The 18,021-nt window shown below is 38.4% G+C and overlaps 1 protein-coding gene across 6 annotated transcripts in view; it reads left to right on the forward strand.

The window, feature by feature from the left end:
- The first annotated feature begins 4,983 nt into the window (after window positions 1-4,983).
- The window catches only part of AP3B1 (adaptor related protein complex 3 beta 1 subunit), a 193,205-nt gene continuing 180,167 nt past the window's right edge, over window positions 4,984-18,021 (forward strand). For 4 of the 6 annotated variants that reach the window (XM_023750477.1, XM_023750479.1, XM_023750474.1 and 1 more), the window contains exon 1: window positions 5,013-5,287. In XM_023750477.1, coding sequence (XP_023606245.1) covers window positions 5,160-5,287 — 128 coding nt within the window. In that variant the 5' untranslated portion in view covers window positions 5,013-5,159. Of the gene's footprint in view, window positions 5,288-18,021 lie in introns of all 6 variants that reach the window. The other 2 variants (XM_006081292.3, XM_023750486.1) reach the window with 2 other exon arrangements.

An 18,021-nucleotide genomic window follows, 5' to 3' on the forward strand; every position in this document is an offset into this window, starting at 1 on the left:
GGGCCGAGCGGGAGCGCAGAGGATGGGCTGAGACCCACCCCTGTGCCTACTGCAGCCGAGCGGGCCCACAGTTCCTTTCAAGGTGCACAAATTCATGCACTGGGCCCCTAGTTTAATAATATAGTCTCTCTATTCCAAAATCATCAGTTGAAATAAACATTTGTAATTATCTAATCTGGGTTAATCACATTTCATTTTTTCAGATCTATCTATATATATAAAAGGCTAAGTGATCGACCGTATGTCCATCTGACCATCTGACTGATCAACTGGCCCGTACATATGACATGCACTGACAATTTAAAAATAAACGTTGACTTGCACATGCGTGATACATATAAAGCTCTCACTGGCACCAATTGCACATGTGTGTTTCAATCTGTCATCATCAATCATGAATTTGGTTGACACTTCTATTACAGAGAAAGGGCGAATAGCAAAATTAAAATATTTCTTCTAATTAATTTCCTTTCAATGTGCACGAATCCGTGCACTGGGCCACTAGTTTTATTATAAAATATAATAATGAGGTCATGACATTTTTAAGGTATACATTTGCAGATGTGTACCGTTTTAGAAAACCTGAAGTATGAAAATCTGCAAATGCTTGGTAAATTGGAGGATTGCATAAATTCAATTACAGAAGAGTTCTTCATGTTCCAAAATAATTAATCATGTGGTTTCTCTAAACAGGAGGGCATGGCAACTCATGTTCATTTGGCAAAAGAAACTTTGTACTCTATCTGGAAAAAAACTGTCCTTTTTGTAATGCATTGCAAAGCTTCCAGAGGAATATGTATCAGAGAGTGACCCATAGCTACCTAAACACATCAGCTGAGCCAATCAATTCTGTAACCATTGGGGGTGGGGATCAGGAGGAGGTGTCATAATAGATTGGGTGGTCAGGGAAGACCTCTCTGAATAGGTGATATTTGCTTTAACAGATGAATACAATAAAGTCTGAATAAAGCTGAAGGAACCAGCCTTTTGAAGACCCTTTGGAAGAATGTTGCTGGCAGAGAGCTCAGGAAGTAAGGTCTTTCAAGTCAGAACAAGCTTGGTAGATTACAAGGAACAGAAAGGCCAGACTGTCTGGAGTATAGTAAACTAGGGACAATGAAGTCAAGAAATGTAAAGGAGGGACAGATCAATTAGGACCATGATAAGTGCATGTAAATTAGTTAACTTGGAGGTTCAAACTTTTAGAGTTTAACAAATGGCCTGGGTGGGGGTGGAGGAGCAGGGCTGGGCCAGAAGAGGTCAGTGGGTGAAAAAGGGGACATATGTAATACTCTAAACAATAAATATATTTTTAAAAGAGCTTAGCAAATGAAAACTCATAGTTATTAAAGATCATATTATTGTATATAATTCAAATTTAAATATTTTAAAAAAATAGAAGTAGCTTTATTCCTTATAATAATAAACTCAAATGATGAACACTTAGAAAATACTTGTGAAATTCAAAGTTCCTGTCTTCACTAATCTGTAAAGTTTAAATTCTATTAAAAACCATAAGAAGCCCTACCTGGTTTGGCTCAGTGGATAGAGCATCAGCCTGAAGACTGAAGGGTCCCAGGTTCAATTCTGGTCAAGGGCACATCCTGGGTTGCAGGTTTGATCCCCATTAGGGGACATGCAGGAAGCAACCAATCAATGATTCTCTCTCAACATTGATGTTTCTATCTCTCTTTCCTTCTCCCTTCCTCTCTGAAAGCACTAAAGAAATATTAAAACACACACACACACACACACACACACACACACACACACACACAGAATCATTTTCTGATTATAAAGACTGCTAGAACTATTTATATAAAACTAGAGGCCCAATGCACAAAATTTGTGCACTCGGGGCGGGGTGGGGGGGAGGTCCCTCAGCCTAGCCTGTGTCCTCTCACAGTCCAGGAACCCTCAGGGGATATCCGACTGACGGCTTAGGCCCACGTCAATCGGATATCCTTAGTGCTGCCGGGGAGGTGGGAGAGGCTCCCCGCCACCGCCACTGTGGTCACCAGCTGTGAGCCTGGCTCAAGGCTTCTGGCTGAGCCGTGCTTCCCCTGTGGGAGCGCACTGACCACCATGGGGCAGCTCCTGCGTTGAGCGTCTGCCCCCTGGTGGTCAGTGCGCATCATAGCGACCAGTCATTTGCTGTCGGGTTGAAACCGGCTCTCTGACTTCCCCTGAGAGGTCCCGGATTGCGAAAGTGCAGGCCAGGCAGAGGGACCCCACCTGTGCACGATCAGGGCCAGGGAGTGATGTGGGAGGTTGGCCAGCCAGGGAGAGACCACAGGAGGGCTTCAGGGCATGTCTGGCCCATCTTGCTCAGTCCCAATTGGCCGGACCCCAGCAGCAAGCTAACTTACCAGTCGGAGCGTCTGCCCCCTGGTGGTCAGTGCACGTCATAGCGAGTGGTTGAGCGGCCTTAGCATATTATGCTTTGATTGGTTGAACAGATGACCGGACGACCAGACACTTAGCATATTAGGCTTTTATTATATAGGATTTGTTTTATAAATATTTGTTTATTGTTTCTACCCTGTATTTATGCTGAGAGGCTTTTTTGGTCCAATCCTCAACCATGAGACCCTTCAATTCCTAAAATATTTTCCTGAAATTTATTCAATTTTTGTGGTTTATTTTTAATCAATCTGGAATTTACTTATAGGTATTGTGTGAGTTAGAGATTATGGTAGGCTGACTGATGACCTTTACTATATTCCCAAATCCTAATTTCTGGAAACTGTGAATATTACCTTATTGGCAAAAGTGTCTTTGCAGATGTGATTGAATTAGGATTTTGATATGGGAAGATTATCCTGGATTATCTGTGGTGGGCCCTAAATGTATTCACATGTGTCCTTATAAGAGGATGGCAGAGGGAGGTTCCACACAGACCAAGAGAAGGCAATGTGAAGACAAGGCAGAGATTTAAAGATGCTATGCTGTTGGTCTTGAAGAGTGGAAGAAGGGGCCAAGAGCCAAGGAATGCAAGGAATATGAGGAATGTTGCTCTAGAAGCAAGAAAAGTCAGGGAAGGGCTTCTCCCCTAGAGCCTCTGAAAAATGTGGCCCTGCCCATACCTTAGATTGTGTACCTTAATTTCGAACTTCTGGACTATGGAATTGTAAGAGAATAAATTTTTGCTGTGTTAAGCCACTAAATTTGTAGTAATTTGTTACAGTAGTCATTGGAAGCTAATATAGAGATCTAACTTTATTTTTTGCTAATTAATTGTCCTAGTACCATTCATTGAATACAGTATTTCCTAACTGAATGGTACTAGGACAATTAATTAGTTATGATAGAAACATCAATGATGAGAGAGAATCATTGATGAGCTGTCTCCTGCATGCCCCTGGGGATCGAGTCCATAACCCAGGCAAGTGCCCTGACCAGGAATCGAACCATGACCTCCTTGTTCATAGGTCAACGCTCAACCACTGAGCCCCACTGGCCGGGCTCAGATGAACTTTAGATTCAATTTATCTAGTAAGAAAAAAGAATTTTGACTGAAACTGCATTAAATATATAGATTTATTTGAATATTCCTATCCAGAAACATATTTTTTTCATGTCTTCTCCCCCACACCCCATATTTAAACTATAAAATTTTATAATTTTTTTCACTTAGGCTTAATACATTTCTTAAGACTTATTTGTTGCCACTGTGGAATAGGATCATTTTAAAATTACATTTTCTAGTTAGATATTATCAGTGTATAGGAGTGTTATTGGATTTTGAATCTGGCCATTCTGCTGAATCATTTTAAAGGTCTAATAATTTTCTCTAAGATTGTCCAGCAAGACAATCATATCTATAAATATTATAATCTCTCTCTTCTTTTTCACTACTTATTTTTCTTGTTCTATTGCATTAACTAGAATCTATAAAACAGCGTTAAATGGTAATGGTGTTAATAGGCATATTTGTCCTTTCTCTGACTTTAGCTGGAATGCCTTTGGTGTCTCACTATTAAATATTACGTGTGTTTTACTTTGTATATTTTGTGGAGGTATTTTAACATTATCTATCTCTTTACATATGCATAAAAACAGTAAGACTATTTCCTTCTATTTCTAGTTTACTATTTATTTAAATCAGAAAACTGATGAAGTGTTATTCATTTTCAATATCTATTAATATATATCATATAATTATATAAGAAGTATAATACATTTCTTAATGTTAAAAATTCTTTTTTTTAAATATATATATTTTATTGATTTTTTACAGAGAGGAAGGGAGAGAGATAGAGAGTTAGAAACATCGATGAGAGAGAAACATCGATCAGCTGCCTCCTGCACGTCTCCCACTGGGGATGTGCCCGCAACCCAGGCACATGCCCTTGACCGGAATCGAACCCGGGACCCTTCAGTCCGCAAGCCGACACTCCATCCACTGAGCCATACCGGTTTCGGCTGTTAAAAATTCTTTTATCAGATAAAAACTACTGGGTAATTTTAATGTTTGCATTTAATACTTGTTTAGTATTTTATTTAGAAAATTATATAGCTCTCCTTTTTTGTATTAAAAAAATTCAGGTGTGGATATCAGTAATGCTCATCTTACAAAATGCAGCGGAGAGAAAGGTTTCATTCAAATGGAGGGCTCCTGGATCAAGGCTCCTGGGGTGGCTGTGAACGCAGGGCCCAGGCTGGCTGGAGGGAGAGGAGAAACCAGCCTAAATGGGAAAAGAGATCATGAAGTGTTTAGGAAAGTTGATCTGGTGTGTAAATGGTGTTTCAGGAGAAATCTGAAAGCTACTGGTTTACAGCAGGAGCCACGCGGGCCGGGGAACCTCCTTTAAAGGATCAAAATGGGCAGAATGGGTACCTCCCTTCCATGAAACTTTAAAAGCCTGGAAACCAGCCTTCCGCACCGCTGGGGCTGGAGCCTCTCAGATACCGCAAAAACCCGGAGAAGGGAAATCCAGGCCGGCGCCGGAGTGGCCTGCGGTGGGCTCGGGACAGCTTGCCACTGGGCATGCGCAGGGGGTGGCCCGCCGGGTCGGCTTCGGGAGCCGTGACGAGCCCGGAAGCGCCTGCGCGGGCCCCTCCGCTCGAGAAGTAGTTTTGTTCCGCGTCCTGCGGGCAGTTGCTGTTCGGAGAGAACCCCGAGCGGGACCGGCCCGACCCCCGCCGGCACCGCCGCGATGTCCAGCAACAGCTTCGCTTACAATGAGAACTCCGGGGGAGGGGAGGCCACGGAGCTGGGTCAGGACGCGACCTCAGCCATTTCCAACTCCGGTGCCGTGGGCCTCTTCAGCAGCGATTTGAAGAAGTGAGGAGACGGGCTTGGGGTGCAGGGATGGGACCGAGGAGTTGGGTCCCCGGGGGCGGGGGGGCGGCGGGCGCCGGGCTCGGGCTCCGGGTCCGGCGGTAACGTTCCCTCCGGAGGGTGGGGGCGAGTCAGCTGGGAGTGGTGGGAGTGCGGGGGGGAGAGTTTGTGGGGGTCTCTAGCAATTTTCAAACTTGAGTGGAACAAGAACCTTTTGGAGAGCTTCAGTTCCATCGCCGGAGACTCTGAGTTGGTCTGGGACACGGACATTTGAATAAACACTTGTAGGCAGTTTGCTGCTTGTTTGATCAGAGTTGGAGAGATTCGCATATTGGCGAGTTCGGGGAGGTGAGGGGGAGAGCTGGAGTGTGAGTGTTGCTTATGGGAAACCACTGGCGTGGAAGCAAGGAGGGGTTCAGGCGTCGGTGAGCGGGCAGACTGTGCAGACATGGATGTTCTCGGACAATAGCCTTTGCCCTGCAGACCCCCCTCCAGTCGCAACCAATAATACGCATATGATTGGAGAGTATTTAGTGTTATGATGAACAAACCTAAAATTTTATAAATAATGTGATTTTTAAAAAAATGAACACTAAACAATATACACTTTGTTTTTAAAAAGTTAAGGAGAAATCAATGTACCACTGAAAAATTGTTTCCAAATGGTTTTGTTTTGGGAGAGGGGTTTAAACTTACAGAATCATAGTAACTTTACATTTTATTGTCATCATTTTTACATTTTTTCTTATTTTTAATCTGTCAGTACTAAACACTATGGTCACCTAATAGGTTGTCACTGGATTCATGTTAAATTAAGGTTAAGTACCTGTGCTCCTGACTTTGGAGGTGCCAAAGTGGATAATTAAATTTTAATTTAAATTTTACTAACAAGAGAGGGCAGTGCTAGGAGTTGAAATTGGGATTAAATTTTGACTGTATGAAGCTGATTGAAATCTTATATGCAGCATATAAAATGCAGGGGTTTATTGTTTTGTTTTGTTTTGTTTTTTCCTTATTCTGAGGTTAGAAAAATTTAACAGTAAGATAACTAATTTCTTTTCATCTGTGCACTTAGATGATGGATTGTTTTAACAAGGAGCTTGCTGCAGCTCTACAGCTTTATTAGCAAAAGGTTTCAGCTGTTGAATTAATCCATAAGTCTGCATCAGCCTGCAATTAATTACTTTTCAGGTTTGTGAATATCTAAGATGTTTTCCTCTTAGAGCCTCTGATATCCTATTTTGTCAGATATTGGGGGAAAAATTGTATGATTTGACTATGACCACTTGAGGTGACTTAAACAGGTTGAATTAAAATAAAAATAGCTAAAATTTATTCAGTGCTTATACATTTGTACATAATACTTTACCTTTATTATCTCATTCAGTGTGCCTAATAATTCTATTGCTTGGTACCAGATACTTCTTTGATCCCACTTTGCCATTTAGGAAATTGGAGCACAAATGATTAATTTGCTCAAGATCTCTCTCTCTCTCTCTCTCTCTCTCTCTCACTCACTCTCATTCTCTCTCTCACACACACACACACACTCACACACACGCTAGAACACTGCACTGACTGAATTTGCACCTAGACACTAAGATATGCTACTTTCTCAAGCCCTTGGATATGCTATTCTATTTGCTGAAATTTATAGTGCTTTTATTAGAGAAGTCTTGCAACTCATTAAAAGTTGAAGATTTTGAGTAGTAGCTGTAGACAGTGTGAACTTGAAGCTTTCAGGAATTAGAAACATTTTGGCCAATGAATTGCAACATAATGGGGTTGTATAGAAACAAGGAGACTCCTGTTCTGGAAGTGGTCACTTAATCTTTTTTGAGCCTATATTCTCTCATAAAATGGTGATATTTCTTGCTTAGGAAAAACAAGCCAAATGACAGAATTTATGTAAAAAGTGTAAAAGCTTACCCTGTTCCTCTTCTCTAATTTTTGATGATTTACTCTGAAATGGTTTCAGATTTACAAAAAACGATGATCCTTCACTGACCATTTCCAAGATGCCTAATCAGGTATAATACAGAAAACTTCCTTCTATGCAGACTCAACAATTTTTTAAAATGTGCTACCTCTCTCTTTCTCTCTCTCTCTCTCTCTCTCTCTCTCTCTCTCTCTCTCTCCCTCTCTCTCCCTCTCCCTCTCCTCTCTCTCTCTCTCCATACACATACATTCACATTATGTTTTCTGAGCTATTGGAGACTAGGTTGTATACTTCATGTCCCTTTACCTTAGTGTGTATTTTTTAAGAATGAAGATATTTTCTTGCACAACCACAGTACTGTTATATTCAGGAAATTTAGCATCAATACAGTCTACAGTCTGTAATCCAGCATTGTCATTTGTTCCAATAAATAATTTTTTATTTAGCATTTTTTCCCTTCTAGTACAGGATCCTGTCCAGGATCATGTATTTCATTTAGTTGTCTAATCTATGTAATCTCTTTAATATGGTCTAGTTCCTTAGTCTTTGTTTTTCATTAACTTGGCATTTGAAAAATGCAAGCCAATTATTTTATAGCATGTTAATCAATTTGGGTTTACTGGTGTTTTTTCTTCTTGTTTAGATTCATGTTATGTATCCCTAGCTATAGTGCTACCATAGCTGATGTGGCCTTCTCAGACTATTACATCCAGAGGCATAGGATACCCATCTTCATGATAATTTGTCCAGTTGTCCATTATTACCCTCCCCCCCCATAATCTGTCTGTGGGGAGACACTTTGAGACCATGCAGATATCTTGCTTCTCATTAAATTCACTACCCCTGTATTTAGCAACCATTGATGAATCTCCTGAACCAGTCTTTTCATAATGGTTGCAAAATGTTTCAACTCTCTGACTCCTTCCATTATTCTGCTCTGTGGCCTCTTGTTCTAGAGCTCTGTCTTTGATCCTTCACTGACCATCTCCAGCATGCCTAATCACTTCCTAGTCACAGGATTATTGATGATTTTTGTTTTCTAAATGTAATCACATTTATTAGTCTTATTTATTCCCTCTCCCCTTTAAACAAAACCATAATTAGGGAGTTTTAGGAAAGATCCTATATATCATTTATTGCTTAACCAAGTCTGTGTATTAGATTATTGGCTTCAAGATTTTCAGTTTCTTCATTTAATATGTAAAGAATTAAATTTTTTGTATTCCTTTGTTTTGAGACTGTTGTAAGCTTTTATTGCTTTTAGTTTTTTCCTAAATCATTTTTTTCTTTAAGTTAATGAAGCTCTTTTTTTATCTTTACCATTTGGCTGTGTGTGTATAATTTAAAAATAATTTTAATAATTTTATTTCTGGATTAAACATTTATTTAGGAATTAATTTCTGGAAAGAAACAACAAGACCAATGACATTTTCTTAAGAATAGTAAGACTAAGTTTTCTAATCTTATTTCTTTTGAGAGCAACTCAGTGTATTAGAAAGAGCTTTGGACTTAGAGTGAGAAGGTCTGGATTTAAGTTAATGGTTTCCACTTGTAATATTGCCTTGTTCAAGTTCCTTGATCTCCATGATAATGCTTGCCTATTTTGTGAGATAAGTGATTTCTAAACTAGAATATTAACTAACACTATTTTGAAAAGTTGGTGAAAGTTTCACTGAGTTGGTGACATTTTAAGTCTTAAAGGCTGAGAAGGTTTTTGTTAGGTGGAGGAAAGGGGGAGTTCTTCAGACAAAGTTTGTAGAAACCAGGAGAACTGCAAAAGAAAATACCTTTTCAGCTGAGATACAGATTAGGGCACCAACATTTAGAATTGTAGGTGGTAATTAAAGCACAGGAATGGATAACATCATCCAGGGAGAACTTTTCTTGTTAGAAGAAAAGGCAGTTTAGACAAGTCCCTACACTTAAGGTGTGAATGGAAGAAGAACTAGGAAGAGAAACAGTGCTCAGAGGGGTAGGAAACCAGAGGAAGATTAAAAAAAGAAAAAGAAGCTAGGAGGAAAGTTAAGAGGAAATAGTTAACTATGTTAGGAATTGCATAGTGAGGGCAAATAGAATAAAGGCTGAAAAGAGGCCATTAGGTTTAACAATTAAAAGCTGACCTTAGCAACCAGTAACTTATCAGTGGAGTGCCATCTGAAACACCTTGAAAGGTAGCATTTTTAGTCCCTGCTGAAATTGGGGTGGACTTCTCATTTGTTTAGATTACATGCTTTCCTGTGTAGTTAAGATATAGTCAGTACTACATCAGTGTATTTTCATTGCATTAGTAAAGCCTTGCTTATTTTTAACTTAAATTTTATTTATTGTCAATTTTATTATAACATCAGCCATGAAAATTACATTTCATATAACCCTTTAACTTTAACATTAATGTTTTCCACTGGAGTCTCCTAGGAAGATTATGTGGGTCTGTAGTTTGTCTGTAATTACAGAAAATCTAAATATAGCTCCACTACTTTTTCTCTCTTTAAGGAAGGATACAGAAGTGCAGCTGAATGAGCATAACCTTTTTATAGGGATGTTCTTGAGTTTATTAAAAATGAAGAAAACCAGTCCCAGATGTCACTTAATAGGAGCTTCTAAACTTGTTTTGTTTTTTGTGTGTGACTGTTTCCATTTTTACTTATTACTCATTTTAATTAGGGTTTATACCAGCGGTTCTCAACCTGTGGGTCGCGACCCCTTTGGCGGTCGAATGACCCTTTCACAGGGGTTGCCTAAGACCATCCTGCATATCAGGTATTTACATTATGATTCACAACAGTAGCAACATTACAGTTATGAAGTAGCAACGAAAATAATTTTATGGTTGGGTCACAACATGAGGAACTGTATTTAAAGGGCCAGAAGGTTGAGAACCACTGTATACCATATTTTTGTAATTTTTTCATTCAGCACTTTTATAGTTTCAGTGTTCAAAGCTTGCTCCACTTCGTTTTTACTTGTCCTAGTATTTCTCATTGATAACTTTATCTCATTCAGTATTCTCAGATTACATAGTGACTCAATGACTATTTGTTGAATATTGTATAGAGGAATCTCTCACACAATCACCTAATATTAGATGGTATAATTTATATGAAGCTGCTTAGCAAAGCGTTCAGCTCATAATTTTGCTTAATAAGTATTTCCAGGTCCTTTATTCAATTGAATGATTCAGATTCTACTAACATTTACTGTGTCCTTAGCCAGTGTACTGAAAAGTAAAGCATGACTGATCCAGAGGCCCTTATACAGATGGAAAACCTGCTCTGGCATCCCTGTTGTGTTGTACTGCATTACAGTTATTGTCAGCATTGCCTGAGTCTTTGCTGTGATTAGGGTAAATTGACTCGGAATTGTCACATAGGTGTTGAATGAACTTAACAATCAGGATTTCTTAAATTTCTCTTCCACTCTTCAAAGACATCTTTATTTGTAAATTTGGGATTATAGTTCATTCTTCTGTGTTTTCAGCACAAAAATACAAAATAATTATAAGATTTTTACTTTGCCTTTAAGAAACTTAGAATTTAGTTGGTGAGATAAGGCCAGTGAAAACTAACAGTATCACAAGTATATAACTAATATTAAATTGTGAAATAATTCTCAACCTTTCAGTGTAATATACTACCAAAAGGTATTTATTGTAAGCCTTTTTAAATATAAAGTATGACTTACTGAAGAAAGTTGAAATGCTGGAGTTTGAAATGTCAAACATGTTTTAGTTTGAGATGCTGAAATGTTGGCATATTATGAAGAGGTACAGACTTTCCTCATTGTATTCCTTTCTCTTGTGCTTAGGAGTCTAAGGTTTCAGGCATGAAAATACAATCCACTAGTGATTTCTATGGCATACTGTGGACGAAAGGGGCCACATGCTAACCTGACAAGCTCAGAGAAGACCTGCATGGCAGTTTTGCAAACTCAAAGATCTACAGTAACCACAAAGGATGGTCTGAAATTAAAACTTTAACTAAAAAGCAGTTATGGTAGGTAGTCATGTCCTAAACTGGTATCTTCCCTGACCAGGTCATTTTTTTTTTTTTTTCAGAGAGGAAGGGAGAGATGGAGAGAGAGAGAAACATCAGTGATGAGAATCATTGATTGACTGCCTCCTCCATGCCCCCTACTGGGGATCAAGCCCACAACCCGGGCATGTGCCCTTGATTGGAATCTAACCCGGGACCCCTTAGTCTGTAGGCCAATGCTCTATCCACTGAGCCAAACCAGGCAGGGCACAAGGTCATTCTTTATCTTAACTGAGCCTGTTGTCTTTTTGCATGTAAGATAACACACCTATGAAATGTCTGTAACTTGTAACTTTCCTTTTTCCAGACCCCTCGGGGCTCTAGGACAGAGCCCATAAATTCCTTCATTGTTATTGTTATCATGTTAATTGTTGACTGTTAGCTATCCTGCACCCACCTAAGTAAAAGAAGTGTCCATCTATCATTTTACTTTTTATCCAATCCCAGAGGTTCCCTACCCTCCTCCCCCTTTTGCTTTCTCCTGCCTCCCTAATCTATCACCAATGGATTTCATGTAACCCACTTATGGCTCCTCTTTTGATTATAATATATAAAACAAGGTGAAAAACCACCACTCTCTGGAGAATTATCCCAAACCATTGAGATTCTACTGTTTGGCTCAAATAAACTCACAAAAATTCTTTAGAGGTTTGAATATTTTTACATTAACAATACTGTTGTCCTTATCATCTTCAAGTTCTGAAGATTTAAATCCCTTGAGTTCTTTCTTTTTTTAGCATTTATCTTTATTGTTGAAAGTATTACAATGTTCCCTTTTTCCCCTCCCATTGACACCCTCTACCCCACTCCTGTCCCCTCCCCAGGCCTTCCCCACACTATTGTCTGTCCAGGGTCTGTGCATGTCTATAATAATAAAAGTATAATATGCTAATTAGACTGGATGACTTTCTGGATGAAGCTGCTGCGGCGGGGGCCGAGGCAGAGGCCCAAATTTCGTGCATCGGGCCTCTAGTCTATATATATATACAAAAGCCTAAGTGACCGAACAACCAGTTGACCGGTCGCTGTGACACACACTGACCACCAGGGGGCAGACGCTCAACGCAGGAGCTGCCGCCTGGTTGTCAGTGCGCTCCCACAGCCAACCTCCTGTGGCCCCAGTCGACCCCGATCGCCCGCCAGGCTGAGAGACTCCACCCATGCACGAATTCATGCACCAGGCCTGTAGTATGCATATAAGTTCATTGGTTAATTTTCCTCTACCCTCTTTCCTCTGAAATACAGCAGTCTGTTACATACTGAGTTCTAATAACTCCAGTTTTGATAGCAAATCTATTTTGTTAATTCTGCCTAACTGGTTGAAATTTATGGTCATTAGATCTAGTTCTGGAGATGTTAACATACTTGCCATGCTATTTACAGGGGTGAGCAAAAGTAGGTCTACAGTTCATATGGAAAAAGACATGCAGATTATGATTATTACAATAGCTTTATTAACTCTGTGTTTTGCTTACAACTATAAACTTCTTTTTGCCTGCCCCTTTATGTAAATTGAATCCTACTTTATTTACAAAGGGCACATAAAATATTAGCCAACTTCAATGATTTATTGATGTTTCACTTAAGTAACTATCTTTCGTTCCAAGATGTCTATTAAGAGAAAAAACTGTGTAGTGGTATCTGCAGTGCCTTCCTGGCTGGATGAGTTGTTTTGTCTTCACATGAATAAGATTGCTAGTTTTACAAAGGGTTGATTACTCAAGTAGGCCTTCCTATAATTTAATTTTTTAAATACAGTTAAAATCAAATAAGATTTTATACATTAAACAACAAAAAAAGATGAAATACTGCCTGTAAGCAGAGTTTTCCTTTCCAACAGATTATAAAGGTGTTCCATTGTATTTGCTTGGCTTGCTTTATTCTTGGAGGAGAGTCAGTTCTGACTTTTACAAATTATCTTAGCAAATATTCAGTCAAAAGGATTTTCATCCTTTGATATAGGATATTTTAAGATCACTGACTTGGTGAAATTGAGGAGGAAATCTAGAAATTTGAAATCTTACCATTACTTAAAACATTATTTTTTAAAAACTTAGAATTTAGAACTACATAGTAGAACTAAATGATTAAAACAAAAAAGGCAGACAGATGGTTGGTTGACATGTTCTTCTTTTATTGCATCAAAAGTTAAAGTGCTCATGGTATGACAAATGTATTATAGTGAAATAATTTGACACTGTTGCAGTTGTGTATATAAATGAACTGCTGACAAAAACAAATTGCCTGCAGTCCAAATTCAAAATTTAAAGTGAAGAGCCCAAAGTAGAATAATCAGGAAGAAACGATTTTCATATATTTCATATTACTGTGAATAACATTTGCTGGTTTGTGTACTTAGGGAAGACTTATTTAGCATATCAACTGGAAAGAGTTCATAGATTTACACAAGTGAACAATTTATGGTCAATGTCTGCTTATTGATGGGCTGATTATTTGTGTTTCTGGTAGGAATAGACCTAATTGGAAGGCCAGTGTCTTTAATCCTTCAGCTGAGTGAGTTAGCATGGCAGCTGGACAAGGAAGAGAGTCATGAATAAGCCTGGTTCCAAAATTATGGGTTGACAGAGCTATGTATCACCCAACTTTACTCTAGGAATGGGTTTTCTCTACATTTCTTAAAGCCTCGGTTAAAAATGTGGTCGTGAAGGGTGGGGGGAAATCAGTACTATGAGACAGAGAAGTAAGAGCAGAGTAGAAGGTGAGGGGACCAGATTATGTAGGGCCTAGTAAGAACTTGGAATTTTACTTCCAGTGAGAAGACAAGCCATTGGAGGGTTTTGAGCAGAATGGGTTTTAATCAGTCATTAACTATTAAGTGCCTGTTGTATGCCAGATATATTTCCTGCTTCAAAGAGGTTATAGTCCGGGGTACTTGGAACCTGTTTGTTTATTTCTTGTGTTTTTTCCCCCAACTTTAAAAAACTAGGAATTATCAATTCAACAAATACGAGTGCCATCTGTATGCTAGGCACTGTTCTTGATGCTAGGGACTAAGAAGTGGACAAAATGCCTGCTCTCATGGAGCATACATTCTAGTGGAGGGTAGATAGGCAATAAACAAATCAATATATAGTTGGTCGTTTGATGACAAGGAGTACTATGGAGGAAAATAAAGCAGAGAAATAGGATAGAGAGAGTGGAGGTTGGGTTGAGTTTGAAAAAGCAGGGTCAAGGAAAAGATCCTTGAGAATTTGTTAATAGAGCACATGCCTGAACGAGGTGAGGGAGTAACCTGCAGATGTCTGGGGAAGAGTGTTCAGTAAGAAGAATACAAGAGTATTCAGAGGTGCTCAGGCTCTGAGGCAGGATAATTTCTGACCTGTGTGAGGGTCAACAGAGAGGCCAGTATAGCTGGGGGAGAGTGAGTGAAGAGGAGGGGGAAGTTAGTAGATGAGAAGGTCAGAGACCTAAGGGGCCAGATTGATTTGGGCTTTGTAAGTCATTTAAGGACTTTTGATTTTACTCTGAGTGAGAACGGAAGCCATTGGAGGGTTTGGAACAGAGGAATGAAACGAATCCAATTTACTTTTTAAACGGATCACTTTGCCTTCTGAACTCGCAGATCTGAGGCAAGGAGATCTGCAAAGAGTCTATTGTGGTAATCCAGGCAAGAGAAGATGATAACTAAATTAGGTTGGTGGTCGTAGAGATAAGTGATTGAAAATACAGTATTTTGAAGGTAGAGCCAATAAAATTTGCTGATGGTTTGGATGTGGTATGTGAGAGAAAAAGATACCAAGGATGGCCACAAGGTTTTTTGCCTGAACAGCTGGAGGTTTGCAATTGTTGGGAGTCATCAGGTAATAGATGGTATTAAATATCATGGACTGGATGAGACACCAAGGGAATGAGTGTAAAAAGAGGAGATCACATTCCTGGAGTAATTGTGTCAAGTAGTATGATTAGGGTCAAGTAGAATGATTACTAACAGGTGAGTTTTGGATTTGTGTATGTAGAGGACTTTGTGCCCTGACTGGGAATCGAACTGTGACCTCCTAGCTCATAGGTTGACACTCAACCATTGAGCCACACCGGCCGGGCTGAACTTTTTTTTTTTTTTTTTTTTAAGAAAAAATGTGGTTAAGTGCTTGGAAGTAGGAGTCAGAGATAGTTTCTATTTACGCACGCACGCACGCACGCACGCACGCACGCACGCACAACCTTCTATTCTGGTGCCTAGAACATTACTTAAATGATTTTGGATGATAGTGTCCACAAATGATTTTTTCCCTTAGCATTCTTGGTATTTTAAAACTGTTTTCATTAATGTAGTAAAAATTATAAAACTTTTCAATATAGTTTGGTCAATAGTATGTATATTATATATTTCAAAAATTTAAAACCATGTGAAATAACTTAGTCTTTTTAAACTGGCTACTTTTTAGATGACAGTAGTTTTTCAACAGATGGCAAAATTTTAAATAACTATATAAGTTTCAGTTATTTGCACTTTTACATTCTATTCCTGTCAAGTAGGAATTTGTATGACCTTTTTTCTCTTTCTAGGCCTGGATAGCCTTCATCAGGACACTTGGCAGGACTATGTGACTTTTTTTCCTTAGTTGCAGTAAAAAACACGTGACATTAAATTTGCCTTCGTAATCATTTTTAAGTGTATGGTTTTGTAGTGTTAAGTATATTCAGTGTTGTGTGACATATCTCAAGACTTTTTAATCTTGCAACACTGCTATGTGACTTTTTAAAAACAGAATTTTTTCCTGAGATTTTTCATATGCTTCAGGGACAGAGCTTTTCTGAGGTAGAGATTGCATATTGGTTTCCTCAATTCCCTACACAGAAGGCTGATCCAAACTCATCAGATGGAAAACTTGCCTTCTGTGGCCTTAGAAAGTTTTCATTATTTATTTTTAAAGAACTTAAAAATTAATCTAGCTTTGAGTTGGCATATCTTATTAACACAGTTTAGAAAACTTACATTTATTCTACTATAGTTTATGAATTTCTTGGAGGAAAACCTAATGCTAATACTCAGACTTGATGCACACACTAACTCTTTGGCATGTCTGTGTATATGCCCATCTGTTACTGTGGCACCATGCCCATTATTACAGTGGCCTCCCAATAGCAGTGAGGTGTGTGAGCCAACAAAGACGAATTGTTTGGATGGAATACACTATTCTGTAATACTAATTAATTTTGAGCTGATGAATCTACATGAGATAATGTTAACTAAATACAGTCAAAGTAATGTCACTGAAAATAAAATTTATTTTGACTTAGACGGAAGTGTATCACAGATGTTTTAGATTACTATTGAGGATAGTTAGAATTAGTGTATATTATGATTCCAGTGATCAGTTTTCTTTTCATAAAAAATTTGAATTTAAGAGAAAAACAACAGTTTTCTTGTAGCAGATTATAGATTAGGGAGGAAGTATGGCACTGTATCTTATGGATTTATACTTATAAGGTATTACTTTACAGTTCTTGAAATGTGTTCATATAATGTGCTCAACTTTATAGCAGAAATTGGCAACAATATGATAAATGTGAAGAATGTTGGTTTCAAAACAAGACAAGTTTAATTTCTTGTCATTTTCTAGTTCTGGTTGTATACTTAAAAGTTATTTGAATTAAGAATTTCTTACATGTTATATAATCTTTTACTTCTGTGTTGCCCTTATAATTTCTAGGCTTCAGTTCCTTATCTATTAAATGGGAATAATAGCCACACATGCTTCATAGAGACTTTGTAATACTAAAATTAGATAGTATTATAAGTTCTATAAAATAATACTATAATCACTTAGCTAAATAAGTTGATTATATGTTATAAATGCAAGTGTTAGTGGCAAATTAATCCATGACATAGAAGGGATGTAACTCACATGACCAAAACCCCAGAGTTAGTTACAATGAACAAGTTCGTATGTATCTTTCCAGAAAATGTTTTTTTTTTCTTCAAAAATGTATAATTTAAGCAATATTATACAGATTCTATGTTTTCCAAAGCAAATAAATTTTTTCTGACTTTTTTTTTCTCATGGTAGAGTGTTTGGGAGACAAGTGACATTGTCTACCTTGATTGGGTGCTAAACAGAATACATTTTTTTAAAAAATTAAATCTTTATTGTTCAGATTATTACATTTGTTCCTCTTTTTTCCCCCCATAACTCCCCTCCTCCCAGTTCCCGCCCCACCCTCCACCCTCACTCCCCACCCACTGTCCTCATCCATAGGTACACGATTTTTGTCCAGTCTCTTCCCGCATCTCCCACACCCCTTTCCCCCTCAAGAATAGTCAGTCCGTTCCCTTTCTATGTCCCTGATTCTATTATAATCACCAGTTCATTCTGTACATCAGATTATTTATTCACTTGATTCTTAGATTCACTTGTTGATAGATGCATATTTGTTGTTCATAATTTGTATCTTTACCTTTTTCTTCTTCTTCCTCTTCTTAAAGGATACCTTTCAGCATTTCATATAATACTGGTTTGGTGGTGATGAACTCCTTTAGCTTTTCCTTATCTGTGAAGCTCTTTATCTGACCTTCAATTCTGAATGATAGCTTTGCTGGATAAAGTAATCTTGGCTGTAGGTTCTTGGTATTCATCACTTTGAATATTTCTTGCCACTCCCTTCTGGCCTGCAAAGTTTCTGTTGAGAAATCAGCTGACAGTCGTATGGGTATTCCTTTGTAGGTAACTGAGTTTCTTTCTCTTGCTGCTTTTAGGATTCTCTCTTTGTCTTTTGCTCTTGGCATTTTAATTATGATGTGTCTT

The sequence above is a fragment of the Myotis lucifugus genome, unplaced genomic scaffold (assembly GCF_000147115.1).
Source record: "Myotis lucifugus unplaced genomic scaffold, Myoluc2.0 scaffold_0, whole genome shotgun sequence".
NCBI classification, from domain to species: domain Eukaryota; kingdom Metazoa; phylum Chordata; class Mammalia; order Chiroptera; family Vespertilionidae; genus Myotis; species Myotis lucifugus.